The following is a 16,505-nucleotide window of genomic DNA, read 5'->3' as shown; positions in this document are numbered from 1 at the left end:
TTTTTGATAGTCAATCTGTTTTTGATAGTCAATCTGCAGTTTTGCAAGAAGCATATCTTTCTGTGCTGTTCTCCTGTTGAAAAGAGATTCAGTCGCGCAAAACAATGTGACATCTGGTCGATAAGGGACAATAGTATTACATGACTTCTCAACAAACACTAGGCAAATACAAACAATACTGCCGGATGAAATTCAGGGAAATGGGACAAGCCAGAGTTCAGGCTGAGGTGACGGCAGGGTTGGAGATTTTATAATCTTTGAAATCAATCATTTAATCAAACCTGTCCTTCATTACAAATCGGAATATTGAAGAGTAATGTTGATAGCAGCTAATGATCAGTTGAAGTGATCAATACTGTTCTGAAAGGCAAGACAACATCCGTCTCTTTAGCACTGATACTGAATCTGCACCTCCTTATCATGCTTTAGCCCATTATAACTCCAAATGATCTTAGATCAGCCTCAATCTCTGGCTGTCCCTCCATCTAAAGGCAAAGAGGCCATGATCACATGACTTGTCTACACCTCTTCGCCCCTTCACCTACACCGTCCACTCTTTACTTCTCCTGTCCTTTCCTTTAGCCCTCTTATCTCTGCTATCCACCCGTCTAAGAGGAGGAATAATGTCACGTGGTCACAGTGCAATGAGTTTGGGTACCTGTGGACCGTTGCTAATGGTGACAAATGACTGGCTGTGCAGAGAAAAACAGAGAAGGAGTACAGTAGAGGAGCGCGGCTAAACATGCTGGGGGATAGTGTTTGTGCGGACTCATTACAAAAGGATTACACATTATAGCTTGCCATTACATAAAAGACAACATTCATTAGCTTCAACAAGGGTGGTTAAAAATGTCAGCTCGATGTACATTGACACTAGGTCAAAGTTGTCTAGAAGTAAGCTAAACTCAATTGTATTACCTTAACCCTAAACTCAATAAAGTTATTTATCCCTTGATAGGATCTAAGGTGGTAACCCCCTCTGTCATTTAATAATAATAATAATAATAGATTTAATTTGTTAGCGCTTTTACAGGTGCTCAAAGACGCTTTACAGATAATAGTGAAGAAGAAAAGAGAAGAAAGGAACAACAAATACATATATAGTTAAAGTTAAAGTCAAATAATACAAAAACAATCACACATGAAAAGCCAGATTGAAGAGGTGATTTTTGTGAGTTTTTTGAAGGTGGTGAGGTCGGTGCAGTCTCTGATGGTTGTGGGAGTGAGTTCCAGAGGGAGGGGGCAGCGACGGAGAAGGCTCTGTCCCCCCAGGTCCGGTGATTGGTGCGGGTGGGGATGGATAGGATGTTGGCTTCTGATGAGCGGAGGCAGCGGGAAGGGGTGTGGTGGTGCAGCAGGTCTGTGAGGTAGGGGGGGGGCTGGTTGTTGAGGCTTTGTAAGTAATGAGGAGGACTTTGAAGTGGATTCTTTCATTTACCCCTTTCTTTGATTTTGCCATTTGGTCAACCAACAAACTGGCTTGCATCCAATCGCCATAGGTTTGATGACACAATGTGAGTCATTTTCACCAAATAGGAAATGTCGTAGCTCTCAATATCTCAGACTGGATAACAACAATGAGGCTGACTTGAACTGCGCATTTGTCTTTAACGCCATCTTCATCACAGCTGACATCCTGACAAGTCATTTTTAATAGTATGTAAGCCAAGATAGTGTGACGGGGCGCCAACATGCAGAATACCAGGACCCTGAAACTGAAGAAGCTAAAATGAATCCAGCCATCATTAATTACATTTGTTGCACGTTTGTCCTCCTGCGACTTGCCTTAGTCAGTGTTTTCTGTAAAAAAAAAAGGCAGTGGTTGTAACAAAGTTTATAATTAAGAATCAAAAGAATAATCACTTCTCTTTACAGACCCATGAAATGTTATTTACGTGTTATAATTACAGTGATAATATTTAGTCAAGACGTCAGAGGTGGTTAACCAGTACACACTCTGAACTGACAGGGTTGAGCAGACTTGACACAGCGTTTCTCATCTCGGCTTGATGCGTCCCATCGCTTTCAGATTGCATCATGTCAATCCCGTCTCTGTTCAACATTCCAGCAGCTCTCGAGTAGCAATCGCCCAAAGGCGCTGGTCACAGATCGTTGTGTGTTTGTATGCGAGTGTCTGACTTGCCTGTGGGACTCAGATCTCCACTCTGACAGCCTTTCATCCAGGCTCTTCACCGCCATAAGGAGGATAAAGACATATCTGATGTAGGATCAGTGCTACGCTGCTGAAGGGAAAGCCCATTGAGCCACAAAGTGTTTCTGGAAGTAAAGGAAACCCCTCATCTTGACATACATAAACGTTAGCATTTTTCTTAAGAAACAACGGTATACTATTCATTCCTGTTACTCTCAGAGACAAGCTACGATGCTAAAGACATGTTCACTACAACAGTTTTCTTAAGCACTGTTCAGATTTGAGAATGATGAATAACACAACAATGACATAACTGTTAGCTCCCGCTGGAGCTGTGATACTTTTCGTTCACAGTGAAGGGCGAAAGAATCGCACATTTGTGAGACGGCAGTCAACAACAGTGTCCTTTAACAAGACGCTGAATCCCCGACAGTTTTTCTATAGCTCAGCTCACCCATACTGCTGACCGTACTAGGGCTGAGTGAGAAATGACTTTCTCCTCCGAATATCCGTATCACAAGAAACACTAAAGCCAGCTATTCTGTGATCCATCCCAGTGAGGTTCCAGCAGACTGGAGAAATCCCATACATTCTCTGATAGAAAGCCACAACATGAGTTTTTGCTGGCTGCAACAAAACATACGAGATGGCAATATTATGTGTGTATTTTGTAATAAGTGAGTATGATTGGTACTTCCAAATGCTTGTCATTTCAATTTAAAGAAGGAGACCTGATAGAGGAGTTGAAGGACAAGAAAGAGTTTAAATCCAGAAAAATATCTTTCCTCTGGCCTCCTGTTTAGTTTGAAGCAAACTGACTCCCTCAGGCCGGCAGAGGGCTGTGCAAACCTAAAGGGAAGAATTGAAAAATAAAGTATACACTAGATCCTGAGAAAGTTATATGGGCATGGACATGGGTAAACAACTAGATTATAAATGATTAAATAGAGGAATTAATATATCACAACGGTAACTCAGATAGGACCAACGATATAACTTGCAGAATTGCTCATCTAACTAGGTAATGAGTTTAAAAACCAAACAGAACAGGTAGAAAAGAAAATTGGCCAAGTATCTGAAGTACCTGCTGTAACTGCACTCCCACACACCCTCCACCAATTTCCTCGGGAAAAGACAGTATAGAAGAAGATAAATCTCTGCAGACAGAAATTGAATTCTGTTCTGCATTCTAGGCGGGGTGTTAGGAAGACTTATGAAAAGAGCGAGAGACACAGAAGTAGCAAAGACACAGAGAAGCGAAAGAGGGAGACATTTAAATCTCCCTGCTAAAGGAGGTTTGACCTCATTGAGAGTCAATGTGCAGCCCCACTGACTGACTCAGGGTGTGACTCATCGCAGCTGGCATCGACTCCACCTTACACACACACACCTCACACTTTTTCATAAACCCTCAGGCATTGTGTATGCTATGTGTCCCCCATGCTTAGCGTTCTGTTGGATTCCACCTGTTAACAGCCAATGCATAAGCTCTGCTCCATGCTGCTGTAATGTTACATGTGATCTTATGAATCAGCTTATGACAAGATATGAATGCAGTCTGAGCCACGGAGCCTTTCCCACAATCGGCTTAGAAGACAGATGCTGTCAAACTTGGCGATGTCCGTCGATGGGATCCTTCTTACCACCCACTAGATGAATAAGTATAAGGGTAGTTGGATGACTCACCGGTCAATAAGAGGAGAACGGCTCATTCACAGATCTTCAAATGTCTCAAAAACTGGCTACATTTTGCTCATTTTAAAATGTTGTAAAAATGTTCTCAAGATTGCATGTATGTGTTTTGGGGGGGGGGGGGTTAATGGTTGGCTGTGTATTGACTGCAATGGCAGACGGCTGATCTTGGAACACGGCCCCAGCACAGCGTAGAGCTGTTAGGCCATCCGTACGTTGCTTAACGAGCCATGAGCGATCGCTATGATCTTGCCACAAATAATTCATGAGGAGCTCTGTAGTGGAGCTATGGAGCTAAAGGGAAAGGGGGGGTGAAAGCATCAAGGAGTGGACCACAGCCTAAGTGGTGCATGGCCGAGACATGAAGGGAGGAAGACATAAAAGATCCATCTGACAATGTGTCTGGAATAGAAAGGAAATCCCCCATTACCTACAGTTCTGACAAGACTGCGTGTGAACGCACACTTTTGTGTGTGCTTATTTTTAGACAGCCATTTGTGTTACTACATCTGAAAAAGGCACAGTGGGAGTGTTAGAAGTGTGTATCACAATCACAGGATGTGTGTAAGATTCTTGCTAAGCCATGCGCTATGTGTGTGTTGGAATGTGACGGAGTGAGTTCAGATTTTTATGACAGCTGTGAAACCCAAAGTGTTCGACTGCACACGTTTTTTCTGCTGAAACCATGGGAATATGAGCTAATAAAGTGTGGCCTGTATCAAATGAAAGGGCCGCTTGTAATGTGTAATGGAAACCATACTTTCTAGTTTTTTGTGCTTGAATATCAGAGCTGTAGTCTAGATTATTGCACCAACGGTATAGGTACGGTAAACTACTGTTGGTTTGTTTAAAATAGATTATAGGCGATAATAACAATTAAATGCCTTTTGGATGGATTTCAATGCAATTGGGAACAAACTCCTATGTTGCCCAGACAACAGATTTTGGTGACTCCCTGATTTTGAATATAGTGCCACCATCAGCTTAAGGTTTTCACTTATTCTCTCAACATTTACTTCTCTTAATGACTTTAGTCATTATATGACATATAGTGCCACCATGACGTTTAATATCTAAACAACAGTTAAACTTTAATTGGCTACTGGTTGAATTGTAACAACTTCTCATCTAGTGCTTTTTCTGTTTGTCTAATACTATTGATATAGCTGCAAAACTAATGACACCCATCAGTTGCAGGGTTGCAGCTAGCACTTGCTAAACATCAGCATGTTAGCCTTGCAGTTGAGAGCAGTGTAGCACGCTGCCATAGCATTTAGCTTATAGCACAGCTGTTCCTGGGTGCAGCCTCACAGAGCAGCTCACGTCTGTAAGGTTGTTTTTTCAAAGTGAGACATCTATGGAGACAATAAAAATTACTTTTTTTGACGGAGGCACTACAGACCAGTGAGACGCATCACTGGAACACAGACTAATGGAAATAGGGGGGATGGAGACAAAGAATCGGCGCAGGTCTCTGTGGCATGTCATTAGTGAGAAAGAGGGGTTGACTTGCTTCATCTGACATTTTACCAGTCCGACTGAAAATGTCACGGAATGCCAGCTTTTAACTCTGGATATAATGGTGCCTCTTACAGCCTAGAGCTATTGATCCCCAAAAAACTTGTGTCCATGTTGCCTCCTCTCTTGTTCCTTCTGTCCACTGTCCCGAGGAAGACCACCGTTCCTGCTCCCAGCCAGAGCTTTCATCATTGTCGTTTACTGCGTGCATTAGCAGATTTGGCTCAGCGAGTAAATGATGCCAGAGCAGTGTGGGGGACAGAGTAGATCCTCCTCGGGGATATTTGAAGTTTGTTTTGTCACACTAGTGTGGATAATAACATGACAAAACATGTGAATGGTTGTTATTCACTGTCTATTTGACAGGCAGATCTTTGAGTCATCAAGTTTCCACACTAATATTGGGTGCATGTGGGAGTTTTTCCTCCATTGATTCCTTTATTCAGTTTCTGTCACACATTGAGGGACACTGGCTGTCTTTAGGTTAGCTAACTGACATGTTATGTAGACAATGCCAGAAAAATAATGCAAAATTCAATTTAGTATCCTTCTCTATGTCTTTTTGAATCTCTCACCAAAGCATGTTGATATTCTTAGGCATGAAATAAGTATTAAGGATCACATAAAAATAACTTTGCACAATTCTACAGAAATAATAATGTCAAATCTATAGGTTAAGTGATTACATTAGTGAAAGTTATCCTATCAAAGCCCGCACCCAACCCTCAACTATTTATGATCGTTGTAGTATAAACCTCTATTTATAGTTTAAATTATTTTTGTGAGATCAAGTAAACGATGGAAAGGAGCCATTTGTACCAGATGTATTTCACACTCCCATTATCACATTTAGCTGAAGGTCTACTGAGTTGTATTGTATGTACTGTGAATAGGAAGTGGTTGAATCAAAGCAATAACAAAAAGCAATCAGACCCGACTAGATGATGCATTCTTTACAGTGCACTGATCTCAACCTCATTTCAAATTAAGCATTAATCTCTTCCCAATAGCTAATGCAGAAGCTAATTATGTTGAAAACCACTCATAAGCATTTTCTGTCTTTGTTTGCTATGCTGCAGTGGATTTCTGTCTCTTAGGAACTGATTTAGATCCATGGCCTCTCATTTGTTTTGGGGAGTGCTACTGTCTAGTCTATTTCTGTCCTTGCTACACTATTGTCCTCGGTTTGACTGCCTTCACATCAAGTGAAGGATTTATTTGGCTACTCTGCCAGCTCAGGCAGATAGGCCCTGCGGTTACAACACAATATGAAATGTCTGAATCCACTCTTAAGATAACTCTAACTGTCGTAATGGTTTCAGCAAATTGTTTTCTCTGTGAGTTAACATGTTTGAAGAGCTGAAGTCGTTTACAGATTAGAGAGGGTAAAAAACCACCAGGCTGCAGTTTTACGTCTTCTTTGGAGTTGAAAGGATTGATGTTTTCACCAAGGATTTTGGGGATGTTTCCTTCCAAGGCTTAGATTCTGCAAAAATGTTTTCCTCTTAATCACTTGTGGTCTTCTTCCATGCATGTTAATTGGCGGCTTTGACTGCAGCGTTACGTTTCAAAATCCATACCCACAGAAGATTATGATCTTAATTAGCTATATCACAGCCCTGGGCCCATTACATGTTTGCCCAGCATTACACAATGCCATCAAAGCAGTGGTACAGCTTGGATGGCAACAGGAGCTTGATTCAATTAGCCTGCCCTTCTCAGCTGCATTACCCACCACTCCCATGGCTTCACCAGAATCACTTCACCGTTATGAAACTGCACAAATCATGAAAATAGCCCATACAGCTGACAATAAGGGTCATGTGGTGACAATGATCATTGCCATGCTTACTGCGGGCCAAAAATATGTTTTGAACTGTTGTTGTAGCTGTGTTACACAAGGCAGTGATACTGTGGAATAAAGCTGCTATGCAAGTAGTTACTTGGTTTGACAGGAATATATTTGTATGTAGAATAGTAAAGGAAAGTTCATGACTGTTTTCTTGTCTTTATTCTTTTCAGTTTTATCACTACAGCTTCCTGCAATATGTTTTTGTTTAACAAAGATTATGTTGTAATCAAAGTCCACACATTTTCTGTAATTAAATGTTTATATAATTGGTAAAGATATGAACATCTTTATCCCTTATGAATGCAAATTACAATATTTGAATTGTGCTATTAAAAGTGATAGCTACTAAGTGTGCTAAGGATGTCAAAACTCAACCATGTGATGCAACAGTTTAAAATATGAAAACGTGTTATTGTGCCCTTTGTTTCCATAAGATAAAGAAGTTATTATTAGATTGTCTAACTGTCCGCCCTTCCTTTCTCTGCAGGTACATCCGCACCATGTACCTCGGTATACAGAGTCACCGGCAGAAGGAGAACCAGCGGCGTTTTTACTGGGCTATGATGTACGAGTATGCCGATGTCAACATGCTGCGACTGCTGGAGACCTTCTTAGAAAGCGCCCCTCAGATGGTGCTGCAGCTCTGCATTATGATCCAGAGCAACAATGCTGAGTGGCTGCAGTGTAAGGACTTCCATATGGCACTATACAGGCAACACACAACTCTCATTATGTTTGTGTCTAATTCCAGACATCTTTCATATCCTTCTTTTGTGCATTACGTCATACTGTTGTCCCATAATGCTGAGATGGTTTCATATTTTAAACCTGACAGTTCATTTTCTGTGAAGTTCACATATCGCTTTATTTACAGTGTGCAATATTCTCCACCATTGTATTCAATTTCAAACATTCATCATTTTTGAAAGCTCTTTTACAATTCCAGTTTCCACGTGCAAAACAGCTCCCCAAGGAAGGCAATTCAATCATAACAAGTGATACCCTCCCTGTCTAGGTGTCTATAGAAATGCCATCAATTCATTTGCTGAGAGGCACCATGCTGCTGCTCTGCAGATAATCCTCTATCATTTTTCATGTAGCAGGTTACTGCTCTGACATAATGCTGTCTCTACTGTTATACAAGTCCAAAGGAAACTGAATTGTTGTTGACTGAATGACCTATGATGATCTTGGTAATAATATGGCTTTCTAGAATGTGATAGATTGCTTTGGCTGAAATTAAATGTACTGTAAGTGGAACGCCAGCCAAGTCAAGATAAAAGTATTTTTCTTTGGATTGTGCTTTAGACTAGAAATAAAAACTGGATTTTTCTTTACATTTCTGGTGCTTTGAAAACCATCTCATAGCATGTCAGTGTATCTCATTCTTAGTCTTTCTCTTCTTTCACACTCTTTCTCCGTCTATATTCACAGGTCTTTCAACCATGTCCTCCCTCCTGTCCCTGGCCTGGGTGCTAGCCTCTTACCACAAACTCCTGCGTGATTCACGTGACGACCAGAAGAGCATGAGTTACCGAGGTGCCCTGGTGCATCTGTTCTGGCGCCTTTTTACCATCTCCTCACGGGTGATCTCCCTTGCCCTATTTGCCTCGGTTTTCCACATATACTTTGGCATTTTTGTGGTGCTTCATTGGTGTGCCATGGCTTTCTGGGTCATCCATGGTGGCACCGACTTCTGCATGTCCAAGTGGGAGGAAGTACTGTTTAACATGGTGGTGGGGGTGGTCTATGTCTTCTGTTGGTTCAATGTACGCGAGGGCCGGACGCGGTACAGAATGGTGACCTATTATACAATAGTGCTGTTAGAGAACGCCATCCTAAGCCTCCTTTGGTATGCGTATCGTGACCCAGTCACAACTGACGCCTATGCCACTTTTGCCCTCTGTGGTGTCTTCCTCTGCTTTGCCTCAGGTGTGGCCTGTATGGTTCTCTATTACGGGGTCCTACACCCCATGGGCCCCCGGCTGAGGGTGCTGGCCAGCTCATGCTGCGCTGAGCTTCTTTGGGGCCTTCCATTACCCCCTGAGGCCGAGCCCATGGCTCCCACACCTGGACCGCGTGGTTCTCAGGCCACCCCCACACGGGGTCTGGCAGGGGAATATGAGGAGTCAGATGAAACACCCACGGACACCTGCCTACCGGTTTTCCAGGTGAGGTCCACAGAGCCTGTGGATGCCACTGGCAGGCCCATCCAGCCCGAGGGTCCTCTCATTAAGATAGACATGCCCAGAAAACGCTACCCAGCATGGGATGCACACTTTGTGGATCGGCGCCTGCGCAGGACCATAAATGTGCTGCAGTACATTAGCCCTAACGCGGTGGGCATCAGGTATAGGGACGGTCCACTTCTCTATGAACTCCTGCAGTACGAATCCTCCCTCTGAAGGCATCTTCTACAGCTCTGCCATGTCCTCTTACACACTACGATGCACATACTTATCCTTTCTTGGACTATGCTCTTCCTCCTCTCCAGATATGATCTCTTTCCATTTGACACACTGCTATCTCCTTCTCTCCTCTCTGATCATTCTATTTTCCTGCAAGAGATGTGTGTCGAGACGGTCGAAACACACAGCCATTGTTTATTTTTGGAAAAGAAACAGTACAGAGATAAAATCATGAACCTCCAATATCTGTGATATATACAGAAGAATCATGTAAATCCCTCTACATTGATATAGGAGGGTTCTGTATGCGTGTGTAGATAAAATATGAATGTTTCATTATGAAATGTGTTTAATACATTATACTGTATTGGTGATTCAACCTGTGAATACTTTTGAAGGGCATATTGTATGTCCCTGTGACATGGGACTGGCGCAAAAGCCTGATGGGAATGATGGAGGAGAGTCTCAATGGGGGCAGGTCTTTGCACATCCCAACATGTACTGCCATTCTTTATGTAAATGATTGTACTGTATGATAATGTTTACTAATTCCTTAGCCCGTGAATTGAAAAGCACTGAAATTTCTATCGCGATACTGTAAATAACAAAAAGGACATAATCAAAGATGTGTCCAGAAGAAGCACTTCAAAGTGAATTATCCCTCTGTGAGCCATACGTGGCTCAAGTGGAACCAGGCCGTACTATTTTTGTTCAAAACCCTTAATCATAATCGCATCATGTATGGAAGGAAAAAGAAGCACACCGACCTTCAATCAGTTCCACCCACATATATAATTTCAACAGTGCAGACTGCCCTCCAGTGGAGGCGAACTGGAAAAGCATGCCTTACATGGTTATTGTTGCCCGTAATTGTGACAGCACAAATATTAAAGAAAAACACAATGAAAGGAAAATAGAATGTAATGGAAATGAGCACAACATTTTCTGAATTGGTGGGTAGATCATAATTAAACATTCCAATGACTTTTTTTTAAAGATTGTAGGGGTTTAGTAAAGGGTAGAAGGGTATAAATGTGTTAACACACATTTTTGTTTGAATTGCAAAGACAGCCTTCAAGGAATCCTCCACCATTCCCTTCTGAATCCTAGAAAGTACAGCCTCCCTATTTTGTTTTCTAATCAACAAATGTTAGGGTTGATGATATATGCTTATCGGGTGCAAAGACTCGTAATAAGTTCTTTAAAAAAAAGACAACTAGGAGAAGATATTTCTATGCTATTATACTTCAGTGCGTGTTTGTGTCCTCATTTATAGTCATTGATACATTGACATCTATATTTTGCCAGAAAACAAACTTTTTACATAACAACAATTGTTGTGCAGTGCAGTGTTAAAAGTTATACTTCTCAACATCAGTGTGCCCATCAAGAGGTTATACTCTAATATGGGTGTACAGGTCAACTGTTTTGGCACTGCTAGTGCAGTTGAAACAAAGCCAAATCGCATCTTACAGAACTGTCTTTCCATCGTATCTGTCCCCTTGAAACAGTAGAAGGAGTCCTTGCTAAACATTAACATATATAGGCCTGCTGTAAAGTGAGTACACACAACATCTCCCACTTGGGACGGCCACTGTATTTACTCATGACAATAATGAAATCAAATATTTAAAAAAAGATGCCTTCTAGGTCAAAGGAGTTTGACTAAAACTTCCAGAGAGGGCTACTAAACAATTTATTTAAAAAATGAATGCATTTCATACTCCAATTGTATCTATTTACTCAATGATTCATCCAAATATATAATGTGTGTTTTCTACATTGTTTGGCATGACGTTAGTATGAGGCATTAGTACCAATGCACCCAACCAGGGATGACCAAGAGCCCTACGCAAAGCAGAGATTCCTTTCTCCTGGCTCACAGGCTTTCTGCTTAGCTGTGGCCAAATGTGCCTGCTAACATCGTACTGTAAAAGGCAGATTCCACGTTAAGTCCAGGCCAAAGGTGAGAGGGGGTTTTTGCCAGGGATGGAAATGAACATGAGGACAGAACTTGAGAAAGGTCTTGACTGAATTATGCTGTATGACTCTTCGTATGCTTGTGTAAGAAAGATGGGTGTTTTATTGTTAGCACGTGCTGTACAACCTACAGTTTGTGTATTTAAGGATTTAAGTGTGTTTGCGTGGTGGCGTGTATGCATGCGTGTCATGTGTATCTCCTGAGCCCTTTTCCACAGTTCTGTCCTCTCGCCGAAAGTTCGGCTCCACCCTTGGTTGCTGCTCTGCCCTCTTCCCAATCCCTGCGTTGCTAGGCCTTGGTGCACTCCCATGACACACTCTCACACTTTCTGGTAACTGAACAACGGGGTTGAGGCTGAACAACTGGAGATCCTGGCATGAGAACATGCAATGAGGTACACTGCCATAACCAAGAGCTTCAACATCCAGGGTCTGCCACCCTTCAGCTTAAAGCGATGTTCAGCCCTGAGTAATATTTAACTGTTGGGTCAGCTAGGGTGTAGCAAACATCCAACACCCGTATGTTTTGATATACATGAGTATGCAAACAACCAAGTTGTTCATTGTTTACCATAGCAGCCAGTAGTTCTCTTTGTTGTAGTGAATTAACAGCCATGTTAATAGCAAGCCAATTAATGTAAACAAATATTGTTGGACTTAAAAAAAAAAACTAAGCAAAACAGCCAATACAGGGGTTCCTCAGGACCAACAACCAAGACCACTAAACCAGCTGACTCAGGGGTGTCTCAATGCAGTTCTCATCACCAGGCATGTCCTCCATTTTTTCCTTACAAAATTGCATCCTGGACCAATACGTGGCTGGGATTGCACCACTTAATTATGGTTTGCACATTTGTTTTAATGGGAATGGTTGCTCATTCTTATTATTGGTGGGGGGATAGGCAGTTTTTTGTGGTAGTTGGCTGCCTGGCAAACACTGCTGACATTTTACAGACATGGACATAAGTCCAAATCAGGTGCAAATACACTGTGATTAATTCATTTTTGTGCGGGTGTCTTTGTGTGGGAGGAGTATATATTATAACAACCAAGATTATGTACAATTGGGCTGCATTTCATCTTGTGGTGCTTAATGTCGTATAATGCAGAGTATTTATGCTTGCTTAGCTGTGTCATATGAATAAAAGTAATTACAGTTAATTACATTGTTGATTTTAATTAAGTATGTGAAGAGTCTAAATGTACAAGTCTAGATTTTTATTAAACATGCAGTATATTTTACTTATTTCTACAGAACAATCACATTATTGCCACATTCTGTGTATTTTTAAACAAATTAGCTAGAAGCCCAATAAGTGGGTTTTGATTTAGTATTTTTAATGTTTTCCTTAAGTATACACAGGTTTCAAAAGCTAAGCTACAGAAGGGTTGCATTTGGAAACATTACCATACAATATTATATTTGGCCGCCACACTTTACAATATGAACAAGGTCACAAAGAAATCCCCTGTTTCTGTCAGGTTACAAGCCCACATCTTTCAACTGACACAACGCACAAGAGTGTTTGAGCAGCAAGCTTGTTCTACTCAGTCCTTGTTGTGCCTTGTTACTTTGGGTGCTTCAATCCAGCCATGGCAGCCAGGCCCGCAAACAACAATGCCAATTTGTTTCTTTACTTGTTTCATGTGCCACTCATCAAGATGGTGACAACACCAAACAATATTCTTCCTGTTTGTCTCTCCAAACCAAATCAAGCCAAGTTCTCAATTTTTTCACCTCATTTGACAACTCCATTTAATCTTACTATTTCATTTAAGTTGACATCCACAGTTGCACTGTTTCCTCGTTACAGTATTACAACTAATAACAGAGTGAAAGAACCAAGTGGTGGGTATGTCAAAGACATGGGAGGAGAAGTAAGGCAATACTGAACACCTTCTGTACTTGAACGTAGGGTTCCTCATCTATATTACGTTGGAGCAAGCTGAAATACAACAGCCCCAATTAACTCAGCAAGTTACAATTAGCAGTTTGGACTGAGCTCTAAAGTGTTAGTTTTGGACTGTTAGATTGAAACTCTTAACAGATGCCAGCCACGGTACCGAGCGATTTGGTCAATGATTGTTTTGTACTTTTGTCTATGCCTTTACATCTACTTCTGTCTTGCAATGATGAATGATTTGTGGTGCCAAGACGTAAAGTTTCTGTGTCGTTTGTCTTGTGTGAAAAATACATCCTCTAGCCAAAACAATAATGCCTGCAGTTGGATTTGAACGCGAGTCAATGATGACAAAATGCGCAAAAAAAACATTTATGTTGCATAAATGTTGCTTACAATGTAAGGATTAACAGGCCTGATTACTATTTCACTTTTAAATAACCTAATTTTTCTTGTTTTCCTACCACCTCCCAGCATGCCTTTGGAAGTCATTGTGAGGTGACCCTCAACATTTAGCATGTGAGTGCTCTCGACTGCACAACAAACCCTCTGATTTCTGCATTAATGTGTAGCAGCAGGTCAGTGTTTGACTTGGTTTTAATCTGTACCTTTGTGTCATGACCATCTCTTTGACCGCTGGAGCAGTATGTTCAGATGATAAAATGGTGCATTTTCTTCTTTTATTTTTGATTCCGTTTTGATTTATGTTAATAACCTGGTGCTGAATAAATACATTTAAAAAGGTGCTACTACTGTGGACTGCAGTCCACTTTTTAGCTTTCTGATAGCATAGCCTTCCAGTTGACTGAGAGGGCCTGCGCCCCACATACTTGCAGTCTCAAAATGCTTGAGCGCTAGCACCTTACAGCCACATAGTTTACAGCGGACTTCAACTCTCAATGGTGCCATTTTGATTTCCTAACTTGCTCAAAAAACGAGTGACTCTGCATTTGCTGTTTAATATACTGGTTTAAGCATAGAGTATGTTTTCCGTCTACTATGATTCAATCTATGTTTTCCGTCTACTATGATTCAATCTGCACAAGGATTTTTTTATTTCTTTTCTCTGAGAGAGAATGAAACTGGCAGATAAATGCATCTTTATGGCAGACGAACAGGATCACAAATGCTACTGGAGTTTGGGTTAAAAAAATAGAACGTGATTGCTGTGTTGTAAATTCCTGTCATCTATATGTCCTTAATCTGTGTGTATCTACTTTTTGTTGTTATTGTAGAATTGGCTGTAATATTTTCTTTAACATGGATTTGATATTCCAATTAAGCGACTATGGTTGTTATATTAATTGCTGCTGATTTTTGAAATAGTTATCAAATTGTGTTGGGAAAAAATGCTTTGTTTATATTCAATCAATTTCTAGATTGTGTTAGCTTGTTGGTGTATTTTACAAATCAGGATATTTCCTAGACCATTGTTTTTTTTTCCAGGGTATTCCAAATGTTGGCACAATGTTAGAAAGCAAATTTGCTACAATCTGTAGCATCTTTATGAAATTGTACTCATACAACCAATGTTTTAACTGAGAACATAAAATGAATGGTTTCTTTGTTTTTGTTTGTTGTTGTTAAATATAACATGTAAGTACACTGTTTAATGGAAACCCTGTTCTTTAAAAAAAGCAAAACTGATTTCCTTTTTTTTGGGAACAATATGAATATTATTAATAACATATGGTGCTACGGTTCTTTTTGTATGTTTTGGTTTTTAGATGAAAAGAGAAATATTATGCTGAAAATGTAATGTTAAGCCTTACTGTTGATTCATATATCAGACTGTTCATCCCAGAAGAGAAAAAATAAATATAGTATTTAAAAGTGCATCAATTTAGTACTGCGTTCACATCTTTATATATACAGTCTATGGTTCACATCTTTATATATACAGTCTATGGTTCACATGCACAATTCACATTTCAACATATGAAGGCAGATGCAAAGATGTAAGCTACACACCTTAATTGTGTTCTAATGTGATACATTCCAGCCTCTGATGGGTATATTTAGCAGATAAAAGGCCTCCACACTCACACAGGTGTTTTCATTTCATTTGAATATATTTATTCAGGTTGAAGTTGTGGTGCGGATTACTGTGATAACACCAAACACAGAATGATGCATTAATACAAATAATGAAAGGGAAAATATGTAGAGATGACGATCAATCTGAGGAAGGTGTAATCAGGGACAATAAGTGAAAACACCTGCGTAGTTTGAGTAAAGCTGTTTAAGATATTTTAACATGAGTCCAATACATCACATAATCTTTGCTAATTATTTCACTAAACCAACAATAATTATTATGGAATATATTTGGCACATTGGAATAACAGTTCAAATATAGGTGACATTTTTTTAATTGCAGTTGTCATTTTAGAGCCCATTTAGAAGGGTGTATTATTTTTATTTGAAAAGAGACGTTTAAAATAACAAATTCAGACCTGATTAAATCACAAATGACCTAAAAAAGCCATCAAAGTGACATTTCAGGACCATCCCAAATCAATATTTGTAATGGCAGTCATTTTTATCATTTTATTTTGTCAGAAGTAAAAAGAGTAGGAAGAACACGGCTGAAACTGATTTTATATTTGTATTAGTGAAACAAAGCAAAGGTAAGACTTACATTGGGTGATGTGAATAAATACACACGACAACACAAAACAAAATAAATAGAGCAAATGTTAGGTTAAATGGTTTATGGTGTGTGTACTGTATTATCAAAGGTGCACAGCAGTGTTACTACAGTGGAGTCATATGGTTTAAAGGGGGAAAGAAGGAAAGACATAGAGAGTAGTCAGGAAACAGATTTCCTGACAGGGTTGCCTTATTATATCCCACTTTGCAACCATTTACAAATATTGGGTTTCATTTGTATCAGCATTTATTTATTTTGTAAAACTTGTTTCAGTAGGTAGCTTTTTAAGCATCCCCCTCACTAAAGCTGTTTTAAAAAAAGCATTTACCTTATAAAACGCTACAGCTAA

The 16,505-nt window shown here is 40.3% G+C and overlaps 1 protein-coding gene across 1 annotated transcript in view; it reads left to right on the top strand.

Annotated features, from left to right (window-relative positions):
* The window catches only part of xkr6b (XK, Kell blood group complex subunit-related family, member 6b), a 45,361-nt gene extending 30,853 nt beyond the window's left edge, over positions 1–14,508 (top strand). Inside the window, exons 2-3 of the mRNA XM_079644713.1 lie at positions 7,702–7,898; positions 8,649–14,508. Coding sequence (XP_079500839.1) covers positions 7,702–7,898; positions 8,649–9,619 — 1,168 coding nt within the window. The 3' untranslated portion in view covers positions 9,620–14,508. The remainder of the gene's footprint in view (positions 1–7,701; positions 7,899–8,648) is intronic.
* The last annotated feature ends 1,997 nt before the right edge of the window (positions 14,509–16,505 follow it).

The sequence above is a fragment of the Notothenia rossii genome (genome assembly GCF_949606895.1).
Source record: "Notothenia rossii genome assembly, chromosome: 8".
NCBI classification, from domain to species: domain Eukaryota; kingdom Metazoa; phylum Chordata; class Actinopteri; order Perciformes; family Nototheniidae; genus Notothenia; species Notothenia rossii.
The sequence above is the reverse complement of the archived record's forward strand: the minus strand, read 5'-3'. Positions and strand labels throughout refer to the sequence as shown.